This window comes from Arvicanthis niloticus, chromosome 3 (assembly GCF_011762505.2).
Source record: "Arvicanthis niloticus isolate mArvNil1 chromosome 3, mArvNil1.pat.X, whole genome shotgun sequence".
Lineage (NCBI taxonomy): Eukaryota > Metazoa > Chordata > Mammalia > Rodentia > Muridae > Arvicanthis > Arvicanthis niloticus.
Window position 1 is genome coordinate 73,390,691 of NC_047660.1, and position 25,090 is coordinate 73,415,780.

At 49.4% G+C, this 25,090-nt stretch overlaps 1 protein-coding gene across 1 annotated transcript; it reads right to left on the reverse strand.

Moving 5' to 3' along the window:
• Nucleotides 1-14,063: 14,063 nt before the first annotated feature.
• Nucleotides 14,064-24,659, reverse strand: Kcnk17 (potassium two pore domain channel subfamily K member 17). Its single transcript, XM_034498354.1, is given in 7 exon segments — nucleotides 14,064-14,189; nucleotides 15,430-15,558; nucleotides 19,535-19,705; nucleotides 20,015-20,094; nucleotides 20,097-20,158; nucleotides 21,913-22,039; nucleotides 24,422-24,659. Coding segments are annotated over 7 exon segments (933 nt in total).
• Between the last annotated feature and the right edge of the window lie 431 nt (nucleotides 24,660-25,090).

Sequence of the window (25,090 nt, forward strand, 5' to 3'; positions counted from 1 at the left end):
CCCAAGTGCTGAGATTAAAGACATTTACCTGTCTTTAGTCTATCTACAAGTTTAGGAGATCGTGACAAGGCTGTGGCTTGCATGTGGGGCTGGGATGGCTCCTAGCTGTGTCTTACAGGGATCTGCCTGGTCCAAATGTACATAAACCCCTGGGTAAAGGAGCCCTAGGAACCAAGGCAGCCCCCCGACTTCTGGCTTTTTCATTCTCAGTCACACAGGTGGGTTGTTTTTTTCTTTTCTCCCAAATGCTTCTTGAATCTTCATCTAAAAAAAAAGTCATCTTTGTACAGAACAAATCTTACCTTCTTCTCTTGCTTTGGCTCTTTCTAAGACTTGCCACAGGCTCCATGTGAAGTCCAGCTGGCCCCTGTCCCTCCCTCTACTCCTCTGTCCTCTGTCAGTACCTTCTGTGGACATAACATGCTGTCCTTTCTCAGTACTGTGCTTCTATCTCCCCCATTTTGAGTCTTTCTCCTTCCTCCTTGTCACGGTGTCTCTACCTCTCAGGTCAGCATGACTGTCAGCCTAAGTAAATGTGAGATGCTGACCCCCTCCAGGATGTTTTCTTTTAAGTGAACTTTTCTTCAGCAGACCCCTTTCTAGAACCTTCCATGTAGAGATGACTGCTTCCTCCCCTCATTGGAACTAGCTGGGTCATAGGGAGAGGATGAGAAGGTGTCAGTGAGTGGCCCCAGTCTTGGTCTTAAGCTACAGGACTGTGTCTTTCTCTCAATACTCACCCTTGAGGAACAGCTGCCATGTTGTAAGGAGGCCTCAGGCACAGGAGGAAGCCAGGCAGACATGTGCTAAGGTCCCAGTCAACAGCCACTATCAAAAAACAAAGGAGTGAGTATTCAGATGATTGTAAGCTAAGCTTTTCAGAAATCCTGCTGACGTCAGAAGACACAAACATGACCCCACTGAGGCCTGACTAAAGTTCAAATTCCTGGGCAAAATAAAGTGAGATTTTACTTCACTAAATGTTACAGTATTTTGTTACACGATCGTATTAGTCACTTGTCCCATTGGAATGACAAAATCCTGACAGAAGCCACATAAGAAAGAAAGGTTTCCTCTGGCTCACAGTCCTCGGGAACACAGTCCACCATAACAGGGAAGACACAGTAGGCAGCAGGAAGTGACTGCTTACATTGTGGATACAGTCGAGAAGCAGAGAGAGATTAATGCTGAAAATCATCTCACTTTCTCCTTATTCAGTCAGGGTCCCAGGCCCATGGGATGATGCCGCCCCCCCTTAAGGTGGCTGTCCTCATCTCAATTAACCTAATCTTCTAACTCCCTTACAAACATGTCTAGAGATTTGCTCCCATGACGATTCTAAACCCCATCAAACTGACAATCAAGTTAACCATTACAATGAATAGACTCTTTCTTCCTCCTACCCAAATCACTTGCTTGGCTTGAAAACTACTTTTTCTGGGCTAGGAGAAAAAAATAGACCAAACGCACTACTAGTTTTTGCCCCTGAGATGGATCTTTATTTCCTGTTAGAATTGTGGGACCACTATCAGGACAAAGCACTGACTGACCAGCGGAGGAGATTTTTATTCTTGGCCAAGGATAGCTTTCGTGAGAGGTGAGCTGATAGAGTAACGAGAAATTAACCTCTCAACCTTTGTAGCTCAGGAGTCTGCAGATATATGGTGATAACAACACGAGAAGGAGGCTGGGGAGATGGGACTTCCTGCTGTCACAGGGCCCTCCTTTGCTTCCCAGCACCCACATGGCAGATTACTTACAACCGCCTGTAACTCCAGTTCCAGGAGATCTAATGCCCTCTTCTGGCCTCCACAAGAACTGCACCTACACAGTACACATACAGACATGCAGACAAACACCCATACATATGACACAAAAGTACTCTTTTTTAAAGTGAGGAAAGGGGTAGACTAATAAAGAAAAGGAAGAATATTTATGCATTTTCTGAAAATGGGATGTTTTCCAGGAATCTTATCCTCACTTCTTTGTACTGTTTTTATGGCTCCTGTTAGATGCTGCCATGGCAACTGTCTACTGTCATGGCACTAAAGGATATGTCATTCAGCACAAAGATGGACTTATTAGATGTTCTCTGAGGTAAGCTTGGCAGCCATCTTATACCTAACTAGTTTCATCCAGTTCAGTTCAGGAGGAACTACTACTGGCCTACAGGCATTTCATCCTCCAAGACAAACAAATTCCGAAGGGGCTGAGATGGGACAAGCTGCCTCGAAGACACACACTGGCCTGTTGAGTGGTTGGCAAGCTGCACAGAGGGTTCCAGCTTCCCTTAGTGGACACCCCCATGCTGAGCTGGGCTTTCTACTGCAGTTGCCTTTGAGTGACCTCTGCTCCTGTAAGTAACCAACTCCCTCGCCCACACTCCTATAAGGGACCCCAATACAACTCACTGGTTCACTAAGTTGGACTTTGGTCATGTCCTTACTTTGGCTTGAGATTGGCTTGTTCACATCTCCCCAGGGTTAGTGTTACACTATAAAGTCCCTACCCAAGTAGCCTACGTCAACTAGGCCTTGTGTCTGAAAGGTTCCATAATGTCCTATGACAGTGCCACCAGCCAGGAATTGAGAGTTCAAACACTGAGCCTATAGAGAACATTTATATCCAAAGTAAAGGAACAGGTTTGGGTCCTTGGAACCCATTCTGTGTCCTAGGCTGTGCCAACACATGCACAGGCCTCTGTGACTCCTCAGACATAAGCCAGGCCTGTCACAAAGAGAAACTTGGTAAATCTGTGGTGAGGAGGGGGCCAGAAAATGTTACGTGAGGCCAGACTCAAGTCCTTCCACAGCATACTCCTCACAAAGTTTGATTTTGAGGTAAAAAGAACACATGTACAGGGTTCTGGGAATGGAGATTGGTAGCAGAGAGACAGACACAAGTTATTGCTATCACAGTCCTCATTATTTAAGACACTGCTACCAGTGTGTTCCTTCCCTTTAGGGGACAGCAGAGGCAACTAGAGGCCCTGTGGGTTAGGATCTAGGACCAGAAGGAGATGACCACATGCGTGGAGAGTCTGGCATTCTGGGTTTTGTTGTTGTTGTTTTATTTTTTGCTTTGATTTTGTCTTGTTTATTTGTTTTGAGAAAGCATTTCTCTGTGTTTCACTGGCTGTTCCAGAACTTGCTCCGTAGATCAGGCTAGTCTCAAGCTCAGAGATCCACCTGTCTCTGCCTCCTGGGTGCCGAGATTAAAGATGTGCGAGGCCACTGCCCAGCAAGCCTGGCATTCTGTATGCTCACTCTTCTGTAAATATCTGCTGAGTGCAGTTGAGTGGAAACTCACATGTTAAGCATGTAAGCACTAACATGGAACAACAGTGTCTTGAAGGAAGGTTGGGATACATGGAGGCATTGAGAGAATCCTCCAAGGAGGTGCCTAGGACCAACACCACACCAGAAGGGTAGTGACAGCTGGGAGCTGGGACCTCTAGACTACTAAGTACAGAGATAAGGGCTCGTTTGTGGTGGTATGGAAGTCCTTACAGGACAATAGCTTAGGGGAGACAGGCAGGATGGGACAGAGATGAAAAAGACAGCTGGCTGTGGAGGTGGGCCACTGGGAGCTTTTTTAACCCAAAAAGCTATCTTTTAGGCTTTGCTCATGTGTTAAAAGCAGTGAGAAATCACTGAGGTGATCGACTGGAAAGATCCAGCCTGACATTTTCCATGTATGCATGTGCACATGTGCATATGTGTTTTTAGAGGACAACTTCAGCTGTCATTCTTCAGGAGCTAGCTACATCTTTATGTCTCTCACTGGCCTAGAACTTGACATGTGGGCTAGACAGGCTGGCAGCAAGCCCTGGGATCCACCTTCTCAGACAGGGCTTTCAAACACAGGCCACTGCAAACAGCGTTCACATGCATTCTAGAGACCGAACCCAGGTCCTCTGCCTGCAGAGTAAGTCCTTTATCTCCTGAGCCATCTCCTCAGACCTCCACAGCACCCCCAGCTCCTGGGAGGAGGAAGGATATAAGGATAGTAAGGACATGAGGTATTTTTGAGATGGAAAAAGTGGGCGTTTGGGCTGGTTTGGTGACAATAGGACAGGGAAGAAATCGCAGTTAGATGCCTGTTAGTAGGAACTAGTAATGAACCACCCAGGATGAAAGCAGAGAGGAAGAGGCCAAGCAGATGTCCAAGGAGGCCGATGCGTGCCAGGGACTGAGATGACAGAGGTAGGTTGTACATTCTGGCTTCTAGAAAGATCTGAGGACAATTCTGAGATATAATCCATGTACCACACTATAAATCAGTGTAAGGGCGCAGTCCAGTGGCTTTTAGTCTATTCATGGACAAGTGTGGCCGTCACCATAGTCCATTCTAGTGTAGCCTCATCACCTCCAGAACACCAAGTCCTCAGCGATTGCCTCCCTCCAATCATCCCAAGCAACAACTGAATTCCTTTCTGTGTATATGAAGGGCTCTCTGTGGTTTGTGTGTGTGTGTGTGTATGAATATCCATATATATGTGGATACATGTGTCTATGTGGATGTCTATGTATTCATTTTGCAAATTCTGACTAATACAGTGTGGGTGGACACTGGCCTGTGTATGCTTGTACGTGTGAACAACCACAAGTGTCGTTATTCAGGAGCTGTCCTTTGTGCCTGGGTCTTTTTTAAAGATTTTTTTTTTTATGGTCTTGCTTTTGAGTGCGTGTGTGTGTGTGTGTGTGTGTGTGTGTGTGTGTGTGTGTACCATGTGCATGCAGTGACAGCATAGGCCAGAAGAGGGCGTTGGATCACCTGGAACTGAAGTTATAGATAGCTGTGAGCTGTCCTGTTTGTGCAGTGAGCAGAAACTAGGTCCTCCACAAGAGGACCTAGTGCTCTTGATGAGTGAGCGTTCTTTCCAGCACCCTCTTTGGGTTTTGAGGAGGGATCCTTACTAATCTCAGGAACTTACCTCTTGAGCTACACTGGCTGGCCAGGGAGCCTCAGGGAGCTTCCTGTCTCCTCTTCCTCAGTGCTGTGATTGCAAACATGGGCTGCCACCACACATGTGGCTTCTGGAGATCGAACTTAGTTCTTCACATTTTCACAATAAGCACCCACCCACTGAGCCCTGTTCCCAGCCCAGCTTATCTACCATCTATCTATGTATGTCCCACTCTGCATTTCCACAGGGCCAGGACCCCAGTATGAGACTTAGTGCCTGGCTTCTTTGTGGAGCACTTGATTAGGACCCTATCACATCATAGCACCAATCTGTTTACATCCATCCCTCCCCAGACAAGGTCTCATAGGATGACTTTGAACTTCTGATCCCCTTGCCTTCACCTCTTGAGTGCTAATGTTACAGGCATGTACCACCATGCCTGGTTTATGTGATACTGGGGATGAAGCCCAGGGCTTCACACATGCTAGGCACACAGTACATCAACTCTGTTTTTAGCCCTATAAATGGAGCAGTCTGGTCAACCATGTACACAGTAGTTGCTGGTGCCAGGACAGAGGCCTGGGCTGGGTCTGTTGATGTTTCTGGACATCATAGTAGAAACTTCTAGTATTTCCCAAGTCTTCTACTTTTTAGTCTTTTATAACTGGTTACTTTGTCAAGTAACTCTAAGACTACATTTCCCAGTTCCCCTTGCAGTGAGGCATTCCAGTGTGATTTTGCTCCATCACTAAAATATAAGTCTAAAAGGGGATGTAGAATGTGACACATACTCTCTTCTTCTCTTACTGAGTACAGATAAAATGACTGGAGCTCAAGCAGCCATCATGAGCCATGACAGGAGACAGAGGGAATAAACCCAACAGTTTAGGTAGAGGGACTCAGAGGAAAAACCAGTGTTGGAAATGAAAAGTGGAGACACATCAGATTTAACTGGATGCAGGAACATTGGCAGATAATGACCAAAGCTGAGCAGAGGTACCTAGGCTATATCTGACTCCAGAATTGGAGTTCCAGCCTCCTCAGCCCCACAAAGAAGCCCCAGTGCCTGCCTTTGGAGACCTTTATCTGTAACTGTCAGGATTCTTGGGTGTTTACTCAGTCCCCAAGGCTAAGTGTGAGCACTGAGTCAGAAGGCTGGAACCTCCAGCCCCAACCTACCCACACCTCAGGGAAACAGGCCACTATCTACCTGAGCATCTCCAGGGATTCAGGCAAAGAGTCCAGCCTTCCCCAAGCTCAGAACAATGTCTGCTATGTGTAAGTAATTAGATTTCTCTAGTCATGGCTGTAAGCTTCACAGAAAAGACACGTTCTCATGGAAGGAAGAGGGGGATAAAAGGGAGGGAGGGAGATAGAGGGGGAAGGAGAGAGAAGGAGGGAAAGAAGATGGAAAGAAAGAGGAAGAAAGGAAGGAAAGAAGAGGGATTCACCTAAAATGTTCCCACAGCTGTGGCCTAGAAGGTGAGGGGAGGGTGCTGCGGTGCTCACCTTTAATCCCAGTACTCAAAAGACAGAGGCTGGAGGATTTCTGTGACTTTGAGTCAAGACTGTCTGTGTATAGCAAGTTCCAGGTTAGCCAGAGCTACATAGTGAGATTTTTGTCTTAGAAAACAATCAAGCTGGGCAGTGGTGGTGCACACCTATAATCCCAGAACTTGGGAGGCAGGGGCAGGCAAATTCAGGCAGATTTCTGAGTTCGAGGCCAGCCTGGTCTACAGAGTGAGTTTCAGGACATCCAGGGCTACACAGAGAAATTCTGTCTCGAAAAACCAAAAGAAGAAGAAGAAGAAGAAGAAGAAGAAGAAGAAGAAGAAGAAGAAGAAGAAGAAGAAGAAGAAGAAGAAGAAGAGGAGGAGGAGGAGGAGGAGGAGGAGGAGGAGGAGGAGGAGGAGGAGGAAGAAAAGAAGAAGGAAAGAAAGAAAGAGAGAGAAAGAAAGAAAGAAAGAAAAAGAAAGAAAGGAAGGAAGGAAGGAAGGAAGGAAGGAAGGAAGGAAGGAAAGAAAAACAGAGAGGATTCATTTATTGGTTGGTTTCAGATTCTCCAGGCCTTCTCAAGCCGTCTGTGACTCACCCTCATCTATGGTGCCTTTGGTCATGGAGCCATTGGCTAAGTGCTAAGGTCCCAGCCCTTTCCAGGGCTGAGTCTGCCCAGTGAGCTTGGGAAGGCTATTCAGAGTGGTTTGTCAATGTAAGCATGTAAGACACCCCGGCTGGCTTGATCACTTTAATGTAGAACTTTTGACTCCTGATCCAAGATCACTGTTGCAATATCAACCATAAACCATATCCTAACAAGGCTGGAAGAACTAAAGTCAAAAAAAAAATGCATTGGATCTCCCTTTAAAAACAATTTTCAGAGGTGGTTCACACACCTGACTATATTGGTAAAACACTGGTTCTTTTTCCCTTCTCATGTAGCATTCGAGCTGTCATTGGGGCCAAATACCTGCTGGAGACAAACTAAGGGAGGAGTAAGAGTTTATCTGTGCTCAGGGTTTCAGTGGGATCAGACCTGGTCCCTCAGCCCATGCTCTTAGGAAGAGCATCATGGCAGTTGGGAGAGTAGCAGGGAGGCAATTCACTCCTCAGCAGACAGGAAGCAGAGAGAGGGAAATATGGGGAGGTACCAGGGCAAGAATATGTCCCCAATGACTTCTTTCCTCCAAGAAGGCCCTGCCCCCTGCCAATCACTACCTGCCAATAACACCATATGACTTCACCAAGGGGTGAGTTTTTCATCAGGCTGGAGCTCCCAGGATCTAATTGTTTCTGGGAATGCCCACAATCATCCCCACAGAAGTGTTTGAATCACACACACCCCCAATTATTTCTTTTTAAAAATAATTTATTTTTTATTCTACAAATAAGTCGGTGTCTATGTGGGTATGTGTCCATGAATGTCATGCCTTCAGAATCCAGAAGAGGGTGTTCCATCTCCCTGAAGCTGTAGCTACAGGTCCTTGTGAGCTGCTCTACATGAGTGCTAGGAACAGAACTTGGGTCCTCTTAACCACTAGGCCATCTTTCCAGCCCACTAAGTATGTCTTAATCCAATAAGGTTACCTGTTAAAATGGACCATTACACAGAGTGATGAAATTTATAATCAGTTAGCTTTTTCTGTTTGTCTTCTTTCTTTGAAATATGCTCTCAACTAGCCCAAGCTACCCTCAAACTGGAATATAACCAAGGCTAGTTTTGAAAACTGATCCTCCTGCCTCAACCCCCTGATTGCAGATATTACAAGTTTGTGCCACCACGCCTCATTTATGTGGTGCTGGGGGTCAAATCCAGGGCTTTGTGCAGACCTGGTAAACTTTTCTACCAAGTTATGTCCCCAGCCCACACTGGGCCACTTTTTACCATCCCTTCCTCTCAGCCCTGTGAGGTAGCTATTGTGTGGGGGAAGTAGGGTATCTATGGTACTGAAAGCCTAAAGAAGGTATCTCCAGAGAAGCCAGTGAGCTGCAAACAGAATGAGGGCTCTGGGTTCTTTGCAGGAGTGTGTATGAGTGTGTGTGTGTGTGTGTGTGTGTGTGTGTGTGTGTGTGTGTGTGTGTGTGTGTGTGTGTGTGTGTGTTCAAGTGAACATGTGCCTGGCCAGGAAGAGGAATAGCAAAGCCAGAAGCTACTGTTCTCCTCATGGGCCCTGCTCTGAAATGAGCTCACACATCACGCTTGTGGTTCCCTGGGAAAATAACACAATCCCACGAGCAGTCAAAACAACAATATTTGTGCAGTGTGGTATTAACTGATGGCCTCCTCCCTCTAGGCTAGCTGGCAGTACCTGGCCCTGGGCTGGCTCCTCAGCCGCCCCAAGGCCTCCTTCCTTTAACACTCTGGCTTCTGGCCTAAAACCTCAGCCCTGAGATGCCTCCCTCACCTCTGCTCTGGGTGGGACGTAGCATTCCCCTGACCTCTGTAACCTCTAGGACAAGAGAGGCCCTGGCTCTCCCTCAGCGTTAGCTGGAGGATGGAGATCATTATGTTTATTTTTCAGTTTTTGCCATGTTGGAGTTGGAAGTCGTCGCCTATGTTTACTGGGCAAGTTTTCAACCTCTGGGTCAAACCCCCAGCCCTCCCTTTCTCTTTTCCACCCTCCTTCCCTCCCTCCCTCCCTCTCTCCCTCTCTCCTTTTTCCCCTCTATGCCCCCTTCCTTCCTTTCATCTTTCTATTTTTGAAACAGGGTCTCAGGTAGCCCAGGCTGGCCTCCAACTCACTGTAGCCAAGGATGACCTCAAAATCCTGATCCTCCTATCTCCAGATTCTCAGTGCTGGGCTGACAGGCATGCACCACCCCACCTGGCTTGTGATGAACTTCCTCTTGTCACCTTTTCTTCTGTGTCAGACTCTTTTCCTCCCTCTCCTCTCTCTTCCTTTCTCATTTCTTCCCTCCCTACTTTCTGCTCCTTCTGCTCATTCCCTCTCCTCTCCCCTCATCCTCCCTCAACATCTTTTTCTTACCCTTGCCTCTTGGCTCTTGATCGCTCCTCCCTCTGTCCCTCTGCTTTCCCAGACACGCCTCTTCTCCTCAGCTGCCTTGAGGCCCCTCCTAGGCAGGTGTCGTCTCTGCTCTCACACCTCCCCGCACCTTGTATGAACATGAATGGTGAGGGAGATCGTGGCTGACGCTGGCAGAGCAGCCCACTATGTATCCACCACATGTATCCATGTATCCTTCATGCACTTTGCCACCTCTAAGCCACAGAGCTGGGAGTTAGTGTCCCTGCCCTCCCTGAGAAGACGCTTCTTCTTGTCCCTCGGAGGCTGCCTCAGGAGACACGCTTTGCCCAGCCTTTCAAGAATGTCCTGTAGCTGATTTGGTTGCTTACAGATGCCAGCTGCTTGCCACTGTTCTGTGTGTCTTTCTAAGTCTTCTTTAATTCTGTGTTTCTTACAGTCAGTCCCCAGATAAGATGCTTGTGGCTAGCTAGATCCTTCCTGTTCTTAGCTGTTGGGGAATGCAAACAGGAGACAGGTGTTATAGAAAGTTCTTGGCGCTGGATCTAGAACTCCCACGAGCTAGGAGCCTCCAAGTCCCCTTCTGTGACCACTTGGAATGAAACCCTTGCTCCCTGTGAGGACCTACGGACAGACCTCCTCTTTGCATGGATGGGGCAGCTGAGTGGGTGAAGGCCAGGACATTTGTTCCACTGTTCCTAAGACTAAGGGAAACCTTGGGTGTGGTGCTTTTCCAGAATGATTCCAGGAACCATGGGATGAGTGGGTCACCCCAAGGACAGGTGACTGACCCAGGGGTACACAGATTGGAATGATACAATACTGGAAGAGAACCCAGGTAGGATTGGAAGGCACAATTTAGCAAATTTCCTCCTGCTCCAAAGGCCTTTGACTTGAGTGGTTTCCTGCTAGGAGGCAGGAGGATCACTCTCTGAACTTCTAGGCCTTTCCATGACAGTGGGTATTGTAAGACTAGAAATTTCAGGAAACCTTTTATTTCCCTCTTGTCACTGTCAACAGGACAGATGCAAGCACAGTTGGCTTATTTCGTGGGCACCTTGTAGTCTAACAGGGTTTCTGTTATTATCTTGCCGACCTTTCCATCACTGGAGTGGCCCTGGGGTCAGGGTAATCACATGTCACTCTCCACTGCTTGAGTCTGTGTTCCTGATGCTGCAGGAGCCTGATGCTCTCTGGGTAATGAACCTGGCAGGACCTTGCAGGGAGCAACTGATCCTTTTTCTAGGCTGTATTAAGAACATATAATGCAGAGGAAATGTCCAGTGTGTCGGGGGGGGGGGTCAGCTCTGAGGATGGTGCAGCTTCCAGCAATGGCAATAGTGGACAGTCTAAGCCAAGGTCAGAGGGATAAGGCACCACACTAGGGGAAGGACCACTCAGATAGACACTATGTCCTTAAGCCAGGTGAGCAGGCCCTGTTCAAAGCAGAGTCTTCAGGGAGGGGGATGAATGGATATACGGATCTCCTCTTGTCTACAGAGGATAGATTCTGAGACCACAGTGGATACTTACGATTATAGATGGGGCCCTGACCATGGGCTTCATGGTTACCTGCCATCGTCTATTTAATAACCATACCAGTGAACGAGTGACCAACAGGTTGGTGGCAGCTATAGAGAAGATACACCTGTCAAAGAAAAGACTCCTGTACAAATGGGTCAGAGGGTTGTAGGGGGACACAGGTGTCTTCATCAGTGGTTCTCAACCTGTGGGTCGTGACCCCTTTAGGGATCAAATGACCCTTTCACAGAGGTTGCACATCAGATACCCTGCATATCAGATACTTACATTATGGTTCATAACAATAGCAAAATTATAGTTATGAAGTAACAACAAAAATTATTTTGGGGTATGAGGGCAACATGAGGAACTGTATCAAAAGGCCGTAGCATTAGGAAAGTTGAGAAGCACTAGTCTTCATGCTCTGGCCAGTTTGTTTGTGACATAGGAAAGGAACAGGTTCCACTCTGGTTGGACATCAGCACCAGGCCCCAGATATAGGATGAGATATAGAGGTTAAGTCTGGGGATGTCTCTGTGGCTCCAAGAAAGATTTTACTCAGAAATTTGTCCAGCCAACTATGAAGGAAGGCAGGAGACAAGTGCAGGGAGGGAGGCTGGAGCAGTGTGGGTGGGTGGGGAAAAGCCCTGTGGGTGGCCTGATGAGGGTGGAGGTCAGCAGGCCTACTTCAAGACAGCGAGCTCCTGGCCTGGAGCCCAGGGTGGGGATCTGGTGAGATAAGGGCTCAGGGGCCTTGGGGATGGGCGTCTCATAAAATTGGCTCAGTCTTAAGAGTTCACAAGCTTCTGTGGGGTAGATCAAGTACTTTTGTGGCTGGCTCCTGGCATTGTTGGATACCTTTCTCCAGCGGCCTGAAGATCCTGAGAAGGCGACTGGGGGTCAGGGGGACTGAGGGGGCGGAGGCCCGGTGAACTTAAGGCCTGGTGAACATGGCCAAGGCTTCTTCCTTTCAGAGAGAGGAGGAGGGGTCGGAAGGGGATTGGTTGGTTGTTAATTGGCTGGGTAAAGTGGGGAGCTCCTTGAAGTGAGGAGACAGATATGAAGGCAAAGACTTCGGCACCACCTCCTCTCTCATAGGTGGAGAGATGATTGACATTGTAGGACATGAAGGACGTCTCTCTGGACTCCCTGAAAGAACTATTTTGTATTTGCTGTTGCCTTCTGAACCCAGGACTTTGAACATGCTGGGCAAGCACTCTGCCACTGAGCTACAACCCCAGCCCTTGTCTCACTTTTTACTTTAGGACAGGCTCTTGGCAAGTTGCCTAAGCTGCCCTTGAACTCAAGCCCAGACTGGCTTTGAACTTGCAGTCATTCTGCCTTAGCCTCCTAAGTAGCTTACAGATCTACACCACCACGCCTGACTTGGCTAGAATTTATTTATCGATTACTTGTATTGGGGCGCAGTGCTTATGTCCCATGGCATGCATGTGGAAGTCAGAAGATTATTTACAGGAGCTGGGTCTCTCCTTCCACCATGTAGGGCCTGGGGGCTAAGCTGAGGTCATCAGACTGGTGGCCAAGGGCTTTTATTCACTGGACCATCTCGTTGACTTTAAAAAAAAAAAAAAAAAAAGACAGTGTCTTACTATGTATCTCTCTGGCTGGCCTGAATATGTAGATCAGGCTGTCCTCAGATTCATAGAGATCTGCCTATCTCTGTCTCCCAAATGTTGGGATTAAAGTTGTGTGCCCAGTAACATGTTCTTGATGGCCTTAGCAACTACTGTCCCTCCAGAATAATTTTGGAGACTAAAACAGTGCTCGAGATCATGTGCACATTTTTAGTCCTAATACTTGGGAGGTAGAGACAGAAAAATTAGGAGTTCAGAATCATCCTTAACTATACAGTTTGTTCAAGACCAGCCTGGATCCCACGAGACCTGATTTCAAAAACTCAAAACCAAACCTGAGCAAAACAAGATGTGAATGATGATAAAGGTGTCTTAAAGGGAAGTGTCCCTGTGATTGGGTCATGTCAGAAGCAATGTAGTCAGGACAGCAAGTGCTGGAGGGACAGAAGAGCAAACTCTGGCTGCAGGAAGCATCTTGGAGCAGCTGTGGCCAATCCCTGGAGCACATCTGCACACTTGGCCCACATTTCTTGGACTCTGCCTGGATGCTCCCCCATGAGTCACATATGTCCAGAGTCCCTCATCCTGGCCAGCATGCGATAATGTCAGCAGGGAGCCCCCCCAGGGGCAGAGCCCAGATCAACCCTGGCTACTGCGAAGAGGTCAGCAGAGGTGCCACGTCAGCCGGGGCCTGAAGAGCAGTGCTTCCTCCTGCCTTGGTCCACTGACCTGGCTGAGAAGCATGCGTGCTTGCAGGGGCTGACGCATTGCTTAAAGTTTTTTTGCAAGCCTTAGTCATCAATCCTGGGAGATCTTATCTGTGTTGCAGAGGAAAACTGATAATCACTCCCGAGCTTGCCTGGGGTAGCAGAGCCTGACAGGGCAGAATCAAGGCTCCTACCCAGGAAGGTGGGCTGCACGCCTGCCTGGCCCCAAAGGCCTGCTTCAGAGCATCCTTTCTGTCTGTGGCCAGAGGGTGGCCACATCTGAGCCTGCCAGGAAGGCAGAATGATGCTGGTCCTCCTGCAGGCAGCAAGTCAGACTCAGCCTCTCTGTGTAGCCTCTCCTTACTTCCTTGCCTCCCTCTGTACACCCTTCCCAATGGTGATTTTTTTTTTCCTTTCCTTTCCTTTCCTTTCCTTTCCTTTCCTTTCCTTTCCTTTCTTTTCTTTTCTTTTGGTTTCTGAGACAGACTAGCCTCAAACTTAAAGTGTAGCTGAGGATAACCTGGAACTGCTGATCCTTCTGCCTCCACCTTCCCCAATGCTGGGAATGCAGGCGTGGCCTACTGTGCTGGCTATTATTGAGGCAGATTTGGAGGGCAGAACATCAACAGTTCTTCCCATTGGTGCACAAGTGCAAGAATCTGGCCAATCACCAGCCTTCTCTTGGACACCCTCCCTATTAAGTTGTCTTCTGCTGGAAGCAAGTCCTTCTGAGCACCAGGGTCCTGGAGGGGTAGAATGGGAAAGGAGAAAGGGCTTTTCCAAGAGGACCTGGCTGGAGGAGAAAGGAACAGAGGCCAATAGAGACTCCTGAGCATTGAATTGTCAGGTCCTATTTCTGGAAAGCACACCTCTGCATCATCCTTGCTTCCTCTATCCAGACCCAAGGTCTCTGGAAGAGGGCCTGGGCCATGGCCTTTACTCTGGTCTGGCTCTGGACCTGCCGGCCTTGGCCCACCTAGGAGTGGATCAGATGGCGCAAACAGGGTGGTGCAACAGCCTTCCAGGCTTTCTTGGCCAAAAGGCTGCCACTGATCCAGTTCCAGGAGGCCCTAGGTCTGAGGAGTTAGTACACAGAGGGTAGAACCCTATCGAAGTGAGGGAGGAAAGAGTCATAGGTGCCCACTAGGGCCAAGAACCCCAACAGCTGAGGTAAACCCAGGGTGCTACCTAGGCCTGGGGAGCATGCATGTGCATGGTCGGATTGCAGAGACCCACTCTGTGCTGTTGTAGTTGCAGGGTCAGAGGAAAGGCAGAAAAACTACAGACATGGGGAGAACACAGTGCAGACAGTTGGGCTGTTTAAATTGAGCCAAGGCAAAGAACGGAGTGGAGGCAGGGACAGGTCATAGGTCCACCCATGCTTCTCTGTGGCTTAAGGATCCAGTAGTTATCCAGGTTCTTGCTATACCTGTTTTCTGGATTGGCCCTGGGAATCATCAAAAAGCCCTGTGAACTCCCCTGTAGTGTCTGAGGGTGGGGGGGGCTCAGGAATCTCTAGCCTCCTCTGTCAATCCCTCCACCAAACCTGGGCAAGCTCTGCCGGAGCAGGCATTGCCATTCTGTGTAGGTGACAGCCTTCGTTGTAGTCTGTTTTGGGGTACGTATGTAAAATTGTGAATTTAGATTTCACTGTGTCATAGACACTCAAACGACAGTTTCAAATATGACATTTATTGCTTTCACATGAATCAAGTCAAGTGGTGCTTAGCTCCTGTCTGCTACAATGACATTGTGATGACCAGGGGTCCAAGCTTCTTTTGTTACTGTGCAACCAATTTCAGTTACCATGGTCTCTACCTCATGCAGTACAGTTGCTAGAGTTTCAGCCAGCAGGTCAGCATTGCAGAAGGACCACATCAACACTGCAGAAGATAAAAAAGTAAGGAAAGAGGGGGGAGTTCTTTATTTCCAAAGTCACATCCCATAAGTTGCATAGTAAGTAACCTATGGATGGACTTGAATTATTATCTAGCTGAACCTAGCTGGAAGGAAGGGAGGATGGTATATATTGATTAAAATCAGAACTCTGGGAAGGAAGACCCAGAGACTGTGAAATACAGCTAGTTGTCCTTTCCCCAGCTCATAATCTGAGCAGAAGTTTCAAGATGCTGTGTGACTCCCTCAGACCCCTCATAGCAGCAGCCCACACACAGAACTCCATGTTTCCCTTCTTGGCCTGGCCTCCACTTTCTGACCTTCAAATTCCTCTTGAGCAGTATGAGCAGGTGCCCACATCCCCCGGAATTGCCAACTGGAACAGGATCGACCCGCAGGGACACAATACTCTTGTACCACAGAGGGTACTCTCGAGAAGGATCCATGCCCGAGGAAAGGTGAGGTCAGAGGAGGATGACCTGTGGTTGGTCAGACAGAAACTGGGAGCCCTGAGTGTTTTTGACAGCGTGTATGACTGTGTACCGTGTGTGTGCCTGGTACTCTTGGAGATCAGAAGAAGGCATCAGATCCCCTGGAACTGATAGTTGTGAGCCACCAGGTAGGTGCAGGAAACTAAACTTAGGTCCTCCACAAGTGCAGCAAGTGATCTTAACCACTGAGCCATTTCTCTAACCCATTTGATTATTTTTGAGGCAGGGTCTAACCTAGCCCAATCTGTCCTCGAACTTGTTAGGTAGCTGAAGATGATGTTGAATTTCTGATCCTCCTTGCCTCCACCTTCTGAATGCTGGGATTATAGGTGTGTGCCACCACACCCAGTTATATGATGCTGGCGATCAACCCCGGAGCCTGAAGCATGCTAAGGAAACACTCTACTCAGCTACATCCCCACTCCATATATTCTGGGTTTGTTTTGACTGAAATAGGACAGGTAGCAGTAGCCAGGGAGTTTAGGAAGACCCATGGAGCTGGTAAAGACGCGTCCTGCCTCCATTCCTAGCAGCAATGACTGCCATCTGAGTACCCTGAACCCATGACAAAGAAGAGAGTCTCCCCTCTTGGATTTAGAAACCACCTTACATCTGGGCTTCCAGGCTCTATCAGTTCTCCAGTTTCTCTTTCCCTGTTTTATGATCCTTTTTTCTGGATCCTTGCATCCACAGTTCCCTCAGCTCCCACAGTTGCTCTGGGAATGTGATCTTTCCCATCATCCTTGAATCCTGGCTCAGACATCCTTCTCAGAGAACAGCCTGCCACACTCTTGAAGCTTGAGTGTCTTTGCTTTGTCTTCTTCCTTGTGACAAAACAAACAAACAAACAAACAAACAAAACCCCTTTCCCATGACTATCTCTGGGATCATATATGCAAAAAAACCACTGGGCACTGGGTGCTGCTGCACTGGGTGCTGCATACTCCCAAGGTCTGGAGCTGCTCATCGAGTACTTACCCATGATGCCCTGACGTACTGGATCAGAAATGGCCCAGAAGTGAAACAGAAGGGATTGCCCTGAGACTTAGCTGACTCTTGTCATAGTCCTGCTCTGTAACATGCTTCCTTTTTCTCTATATGCTTCTGGGAGCCTGACCCACCTCCTTCAACAAATTGGGACCCTGTGCGAAGACAGCCTTTCCTGTCTTGACCATCCTCCATCCCCATCCTATCCTTCTGGCCCTGCATCAGACCTGGCCAGCGTCCCTGGCCCTGGCTGGCCCCCTGGCTTACACTGATAGGGTTATGTGGCTAGCTGATTCCTCTGCGGTACCAAATGTGAGCAGCAGAACTAGCACTGAACCCAGGCAGCAGCTCCAGCTCCTGGCCACAGGAGCGGGGGAGGTGCTTTCTCCCCTTGATTTCATTTTTTGGCAGGAGGGTTGGCAGCTGGCAAGGCACTCCACTGAGCAGCTAAAGCAATTGCAGACCGCAGGAGGAACTAGTGGCTGGGGTCTAGGGTGACTCTGGCTATTGGCTTTAGACAGGGACAATGATGCTCCATGACTCTGTGTGTGTGTGTGTGTGTGTGTGTGTGTGTGTGTGTGTGTGTGTGTGTGTGTGTAGGGGATCAGCATTCCCACCCAAAAAAGAGGTTAGTCCGTTTCTAAAAAAACAAGAGATCTGAGGTTTGGAAACGAGGTGTGGAAATTTCCAGAACACTTACAATTTGGGGATCCACCCTAGATTTGCCCTGACTTGCCTGGTGGGGCCTTACTCTGCCATTCTCCAGGCCTCAGTTTCTCCATGTACATAAGCAAGAGCCCTTGCAGACAAAGCAGTGTGGGCTCTCTGTAGCGTCCTCTGCAGCAATGCTGGGCAGATAAGGAGGACCATGGTGGGCTTCTCTGCTTTCCCAGCAGCCCCTCTGGCATCCAGAACTTCAGATTAGGCTCAGGACAGGGAGCTATGGTGCAAGAGACTGAGCAGTTTGTCCCACTTTCCACAGAGTGGCTTCCTGAGCAGAGGAACCTTTGTGTCCCCTCACTCCTATGGTCACAGGCGATGGCACCATGTCTCTGCTGCTCCCTAGAGGGTGGTTGATGTTTATTCTATTTCCAGAATGCTGATGTCTACAGAATATTGCCTAATTGAGAAATTCTCTCTCTCTCTCTCTCTCTCTCTCTCTCTCTCTCTCTCTCTTTCTCTCTCTCTCTTTAAGACGGGATCTTATGAATCTTATGATATATATAAACCAGACTATCTTTGAACTCACGATCCTCTTCCTTTTATTTTTTTAGAAAAATGCTGGGATGGCTGGGGTGAACCATAGCTGGGTTTAGTTGTAGAATTTGAGGTCCATCCTAAAATTACAGGGAAACCTTGAAGTCTTTCAAAGGCGCTAAACATGATATATGATCTTAAGCGCCAAGGGGGACAGGAGAAGAGGACGTGCTAACCCCTGAGGGCTAAGCCTAACTACGCTGTGTGGATGGGAACCATTTAAGGCTGTGTGGTGCCCAACCTGTGCAGTCTTATGCGACAGTCCTGGCCTGACAGGAAATAGCAGTGGAAAAGAAAGAGATGTGAAACAGCCTCCAGGAGTGTCTCCTAAACTGGAAGGCTGGAGGGGGAAAGCCTGGTCCTCCATGCTGGCTTCAGCTTTCCTCAGACACATGCTCCCACCATGAGGGTGGATGTGAGCACCTGACCCAGTTGGAAGAAATCTATTCAAGTCAGTTCTTCCTGGGCCACAAGCTGGAGAAAACTAGACTGGGGTACAGAGCCCCCAGTTATGAGACCCTCCTTTCAGGGGAGGAAAGGCCCAAGGCAGGGGACCTTGAACCCTGAGGCCAGAAGGCAGTGGTGGGTTCTCAACAAGCCCCAAGCTAGATCCTTTCAGTTACAAATCCTGAGGTGCAGAGAGGGCTCCAGAAACAGCTTAAGTCTTGGAATCAAACAGATTAGAAGTTTGTGTATCACTGTGCTATTTCAGGAAGATACGGTTGGCTCTCTGAATCCAGCTTTCTCTTTGTGAAAATGGGATGACACACTCACTCTGGGTTGTAGATTGAGTGGCTTGCCATCCTGGCAGAGCCTCAACTGTCCACTGAAAAATCACAGGGAGGGCCCTGTTGTACAGGACAACCATCCAAGTCAAACTGCTAATATCTTCACCGTATCAGCTGGACCACTTGCCAGAGATCATCCCAGCTGGGCTTGTGGACTGCTGATACTCCCTCATAGAAGACGGGGGTGAGGAGACTCACTGGGTTCTCATCTGAGTGTGTGGTGTATGGTATATAGGCTGGGAAGGACTAGGAGAGAGGCTCCATCTATGTAGTCATGAGGGAGTCACCCATCATCCATAATGGGTGAAAACCTTCCAGTACAGTGCTTTGAGATCACCCATACTCCTTCTTGACTGTAACCCCTCACCGATGTTCTGCAAGTAAGCCCAATAGATGCATAATTCCCAGGGGCAATTTTGAAGAAGTCAAACTTTGTTTTGTCTTTGGAACCTCAGAAAAAAAATGGGAACAGGTGTTGCCTAACCCTGTCTCCCTGTTGCTAGCCCCAGGAGAAAATTCTCATGACAGACTCCTCTTCACTCTAGGTTCGGCTGAGGATGTGGCATCCCCAGTGCCAGTCTGGTGGTGGAGGAGCCTGTGACCTTCACTCTTAGGGGCTCTTCAGGACCAGCAGGGGAGAGAGATGCCAGGGTTAGCTACACTTAGCCACCGGCCTTCTTGACAGACTCATACCTTGGTTCTTGTTCCACCACCCCCACCCCAACCCCCACCCCCACCCCCACCCCCACCCCCACCCCCCCACCCCCGCCCAGGTGGCAAGCTGTGTGCCAAGTTCACCAAATCACTCTCATGGGATACCAACCAGATACCTGAGGTGGATGCCAAAGCCTAGAAGGTGCAGACAGCTGAGTCCCAACCCTGCCAGCCCCAAGCCTCTCAACGATCATGTAGTCCCCGAAGGCCACAGCGCTAAGTGTGATGAAAGTGAAGGAGAAGCTCTCCACGCGGCTCCAGCCCTCCATGTGGGAGAAGAGAAGCACAGGCAGCAACAGGAAGAGCAGGAGACCTGAGAGCAACTTAGTGGAGCCTAACCACCGTGCCCCCGAGGAGTCCTGTAGTGCACACCACTGGCCTGTGGCTCTGGGTGAAGGATCGAGAAGGGGGTGGCCTATTCCCACCTCTCCAGCTTTGTGTTTCTCCACATTTCCTGCCAAGATCCTATGGCAGCTTTGATGTCTTCCATCATTCTCACCCCCATGATGGGCGTCCTAACAATCAAAGACCCTATTCTGGACTTCATTCCCCTAATCCTACCAATCCCCTCATTTTCCCATCTCATTCCTCCTAGTCTTGCACCCCATTTCCACCACAGTTCCTCCTACTGGAAATGGTTCATCTCGGCTCCCGATCACTCCCCTTACCTGCCAACTGTCCTCCAGCCGGTGGGCACATCTGTGCACCCCACACTTCATGAGGTGGTTGAGCACCACAAGGTTGAACAGAATCCAAGGAGAGCAAAGAATACACAGAAGAGATGGGCAGCCATGGTCTGCAAGCTCAGGTTGCTGTTGACAGGTGGGGGTGGGGGGAGAGTATTGAAGGAGATTCTTCCCCTGGCTCTACACATGGCCACTCTAGCCCTTTCTCTATCCATGCCACCCAGCTCCCAGGATACCACTCCCGTGGTGGTGAAGTGGCAGCTTGGGTAACGACTCAGAGCTCTCTTTGCTCAAGGCTGCCCCGAATGTGCCTGTCCCCTGCATGGCTGGGGGGCTTTGATATTTTTGAGTCTGTTTCCTTGGACTTAAAATGGGGTGCAGACATTCACTTGGCACAGCTGTAAGGAAGCCACAGTGGGGACATGCTGTCGATGGGAATGTGAATCCCTGAGCAGGCAATGTGTGCAAAGGCTGCGTGTATGGACCGATGGGTGCTGGAAAGCTGCTCCATACTGGCATCTGTCCCAAGAACCTCTTCAGAATCTCTTTCTCTGGAGCTCCCATCATCTCTCACTTTTTGTTTTATTTTGTTTGCCTTAAAACAAGGTCTCTAAGCCTGGCATAGTGGCACATGCCTTTAATCCCAGTGCCCAGGAGACAGATGCAGGCAGATCTCTGTGAGTCCAAGGACAGCATGGTCTATATAATAAGTTCCAGGACAGTTAGAGCTACATAGTACTCTGTTTCAAAAAAAAACAAAGACAAAGAACTAAGCCCAGGCAGGAAAGTACCCGCTTCACAAGCAAGATGACTCGTGTACTGACCCCAGGAAACCTTCACATAAAAAGCAGGGTGTGGTGCTGTGTGTCTGTAATCTCAGTACTGGGGTGGAGGGGGTAGAGATAGGAAAATCCCTGGGGGGTTCTCCAGCCAGTTAGTTCAGCTAATTTGGTGAGTCTTGGGTCACAGTAAGAGACCTTGTCTCAACAAAACAAGGTGGATGGCTACTGGGGAAAAATAAAGACAATTGGACACACACGGACACACACACACACACACACACACACGCACGCACACATGCAGGGGCTCGTGTGCACATTAAATAAATAAATATTTAAATAGAGATGTACAAACACTAGAATGGTTGGTTCTTCCAGGGTCTGGTCCATGAAGACACAGTTGTCTCAAAGATTGCCCATGCCCCCTGGAGTCGTCAGCGCTCCCTCCCAATAGTGGCGGAATTAAAACCACACAGAGGACTCTGTACAATGCAATTCACCTACTCACTCTTGGTTGGACAAGGTAAGGATGCCGCTGGTCAGAGAAGCTGGAAGCTGCAAACTGAAATTGAATCATAGTTGGTGTGAGCCTGCCACCTGATGGTAAGTCCTGGGTAGTGCAGGGGATGCCAAGAGAAAGGGCGTTAGGGCCCTGACAGGCATTATTTCGTGAGATTCAGAACTGCGGGAACCCAGTGCTTTCTGTTCCACATTGTTTCCACACAACAGTTCCCAGGGACCCTTTTCTGATGAGTCCCACTTCGGCTTGGCTCTGGACAGGAAGTGGGTCTGGAGAACGATGACAGGGAGGACAGGTGATGGTGGGCTAGGAGAGGCTGTAAGAGGTGCAGGGTGGAATGACTAAAGTTCCATAGGGAAGCAGCTTCCAAACTTGAAAGTGTGCACAGTACCCCAGGTGCCTGGAGAAAGGCAGAAACTAAGTCTACAGGTCCTGAGGCAGGGGGTGCTGCTTATGGGAGGGTGGGGGTTGTGCTGTAGAACTGACTGAATTATAGATGTAACATCCTGGATCAGATCCCTCAAATGCCTCTCAGGGAGGCTCCATTGACTCTCAGGGAGAAGCCACTTCCCCAGCCCCACCAGACTGTCCCTATCCAGCCATTACTAATAATGGTGATGGTGGACACGAAAAAGAAGAAAGAGTCCACAAACTCCCAGCTCCCCAAGCTGGTGGTATTTCCTAGGAGGCTGGTCCCATCTGTATACTCTGGTGATGCCCAGAGAAGAAGCTGAAGTGACCAACAGAATCTTGGGAGGGGGGTTTGGCTCCTGCATCCCAAGACATCCATGTACCCACATCTATACTCGTGCCTACACTCGTACTCTGGCAGACTTCACATTATATTAGACAATTTCTACAAAGTGAGACACTTATTTTTGGAATGGAAAAGAGACACTCAAAGGACTTACTGTGAGGTCTCAAACTCAGGACAAATGGCCGATTGAGATGCCTATCAACATATTGAAGTGGACACTGTCTGCCAGCCTCTCAGCGTCACCAGCACATGTTATGAAGATGTCCTGGCTGGCATACTCTGCCCCCTGCCTTAAACCCTCTTGGGCCCTGTATAACCCAGCCATTTTGGCTACCTCTTGGTCTCTTGACTACTGCTCTTGGTTCCTAGTCCCCTCTCCTCTTCCCTTCCCTCCACATGGTTCCCTCATTGTCCATTTCAGTCTTGACTCTTCCAGATGCCTCTCTCTGTTTATTCTCTCCATCATACTTACAATAAACCTTCCCCTCTATCTAGGAGCTGCATGCACTCGTCTTCATTTCTTCATTCACTTACAAGGCTCTAAGGCTCAGAAGGTTACAGGATTCATAATGGCCCTCCTCCATGTTATATGCATAGTAACTGGGGTAAAGAACTGGTGTTCACGTGCCCCCAGGAAAACACACAGTCCCTCATTCTTGACTCCAAGCCTGGCAAGGAGTTTCTACCCATCCTGCCAATCTAGGGCTCCCCAGAGGCAGGGATCCTGAGGATAGCCCCTTCCATCCTAGAGCTGGGTCAGGATGGGTTCTGGACTATCTCTACTCATTTGCTGCCCAGTTCATTCCCAGTCTTGCAGGAAGCAATAGGCTGGGTGTCACTGGAAGAAGACAGAGACAGGACCTTAGCCTTCAGTGGGACAGAGGACGAAATTAACTCTGACACAGGCCATCAAGGCTTCCTTATCTGTAAAATATTAATATTAACAATGGCTCATCCTTTTTGTGAAGGTTAAATCTGTGGAGCATACCTAGGAATTCTGGGAAACAACCACATGTATGTATAGGTGTGCACAGAAGAAGCCTCTGGGCGGTCAATGGCCTCAGCTCTTGGCTGTGCAGGCTTGCATTCACACTAACCCTCTCTGAGCCGTGGCTCATCTCCAAATGGGGATGATCTCTGCTAGTGATGACTCCTGAGAAGGAAATGGCAGCTGAGCAAGGGAAGGGCTGCCACAGAAGTGTTTACTGATTGTGTTGGTTGTGAGTAGACATAGCCCCTCCCCTGTCTAGCTCTGGATCCTGCCCAATTGGTCTGTCCTTGAGTTTGGAAGTCTGTCTCCACTGAGCTGACCTCCTGTTCCACCCCCAACAATTTCCTCTTCCATTCTGGTATCTGGCCTCAGCCTAGAGAGGTGGGGCACAGGAGAGTGAAGATTCTTCACCCAGGTATGTGGGTCTAAGTTCTGTCCCCGTGCTCTGTGTGAATATTAATGCAAACACTGACTTGCTCAGCTGCCTGGCCCCATGTTCCTTGCAGGCCAGAGTGGAAGAGACCTCCATGGGAAGCCCTGCCAAGATGAGCCACCTTCTGCCTCCCTACCCTTTAGCATCCTCATCAGCTGAAGGGCCCACGGGGTGGGAGTGGGGAAAATAGGAACCTTGGGGATGGCTCTAAGGAGGGGCAGGACCCAAGGCCCGAACCTGACCAGGAGCCTCTGATCAGTGATCTATGCACCTTCTGCCCACTAGTTTCATCCTGGTCCTCACTGCAGGTGGGGCAGGATGTCCTCTAGAAAAACTGGATCCTCCGATCCAGCCTAGGCCCCTCACTCGCAGCCCCTCTCTCCTTTGTCCCCGGCCAGGGGCAAACACAATTTGACTATTTTACTCACCCCTATTGGATGAGCCCCTTCCCAAGCGTCAAGAATTCTGTTCGGGCCCTGGGTCCTGCCCCTCCTTAGAGCCAAATCTAGCCCCAACGTTCCTATTTTCCTCACCCCCACCCCGTGCACCCTTCAGAAAAGGCTAGATTTGACTTTTCATCCTTTGCCCTTGATCCCACAGGGCAGTCCTACACAGAGCTGCCACCAGATCAAATGCTGTCTTGACCCTATCACAACTGCCCTGTAGCTTGTGAACCAGGGAAGCACACCTGTATTCTTTATTTCCAAATTTAGGATGGCTGTGTTCTTACAAGGCTAGCCATGCCCTCCCATTTCCTTAAGGTAGAGGCCTTTTCCATTGCTGTCCAGCCCAACCCATGGCCACCCATCCCCCAACCGCACAGACCTGCTGTTCCCAGACCTGTGCCCTCTACCTCTCCATGGGATAACAGCTCCCAGGATCCCGGGCCAGAGCATCCTTCATCCCTACCATGCATCCCGTGAGCCCCTGCCCAATCCACTTTTTCCCCAGGCTGGCCCCTAACCGGGATCAGCAGGTCTAGCGCAGGGCCATCCAAACACATGTAGTCCTGTAGCAGCTGCCACTTGTCGCGCTGGAAGCTGCTCCTGGGGTCCCCGAACACTCGACACTCCAGAGCCCAGAACACTCCAATGCCCAGCAACAAATAAGCCAGGACGGAGAGCAGCTGGAGCCCGGTGCCCCGCATGCATGCCGCAGTCCCTACCCCACCAAGGCACCGTGGGAGATCGCGGTCCACAGGTGATGGAATAGAAGGAGCCTTCGTGTGCTAACCTAACTAGAGATGCCAGAGCTCTGGAGAAGCGTGGTGTTCAGGAGCCAGGCTGGGCAGAAAGGGCCAGGAGAGGCCCTTCTCTAAGCAAAACGCCTTTCTCTTTCGTTTCCCTGTTCAGGAGTACTGGAGGATGAGATGGCCCTGCCCCCTACCCTCACGGATCCAATCCCTGGGACAACAAAACATAAAGATGCTCCTAGAAGAGTGTGATGTGCCCACTCCCACATCAGAGGACAGGAGAGGGCTGCTGGGTGGCAGCCACAGCCCTGGGGGAGAAGGGCCCAGAGACCTCCCTCTCCCCGACACCCCACCCCACCCCGGCGCTTCCACGACGCAGTAGGAGA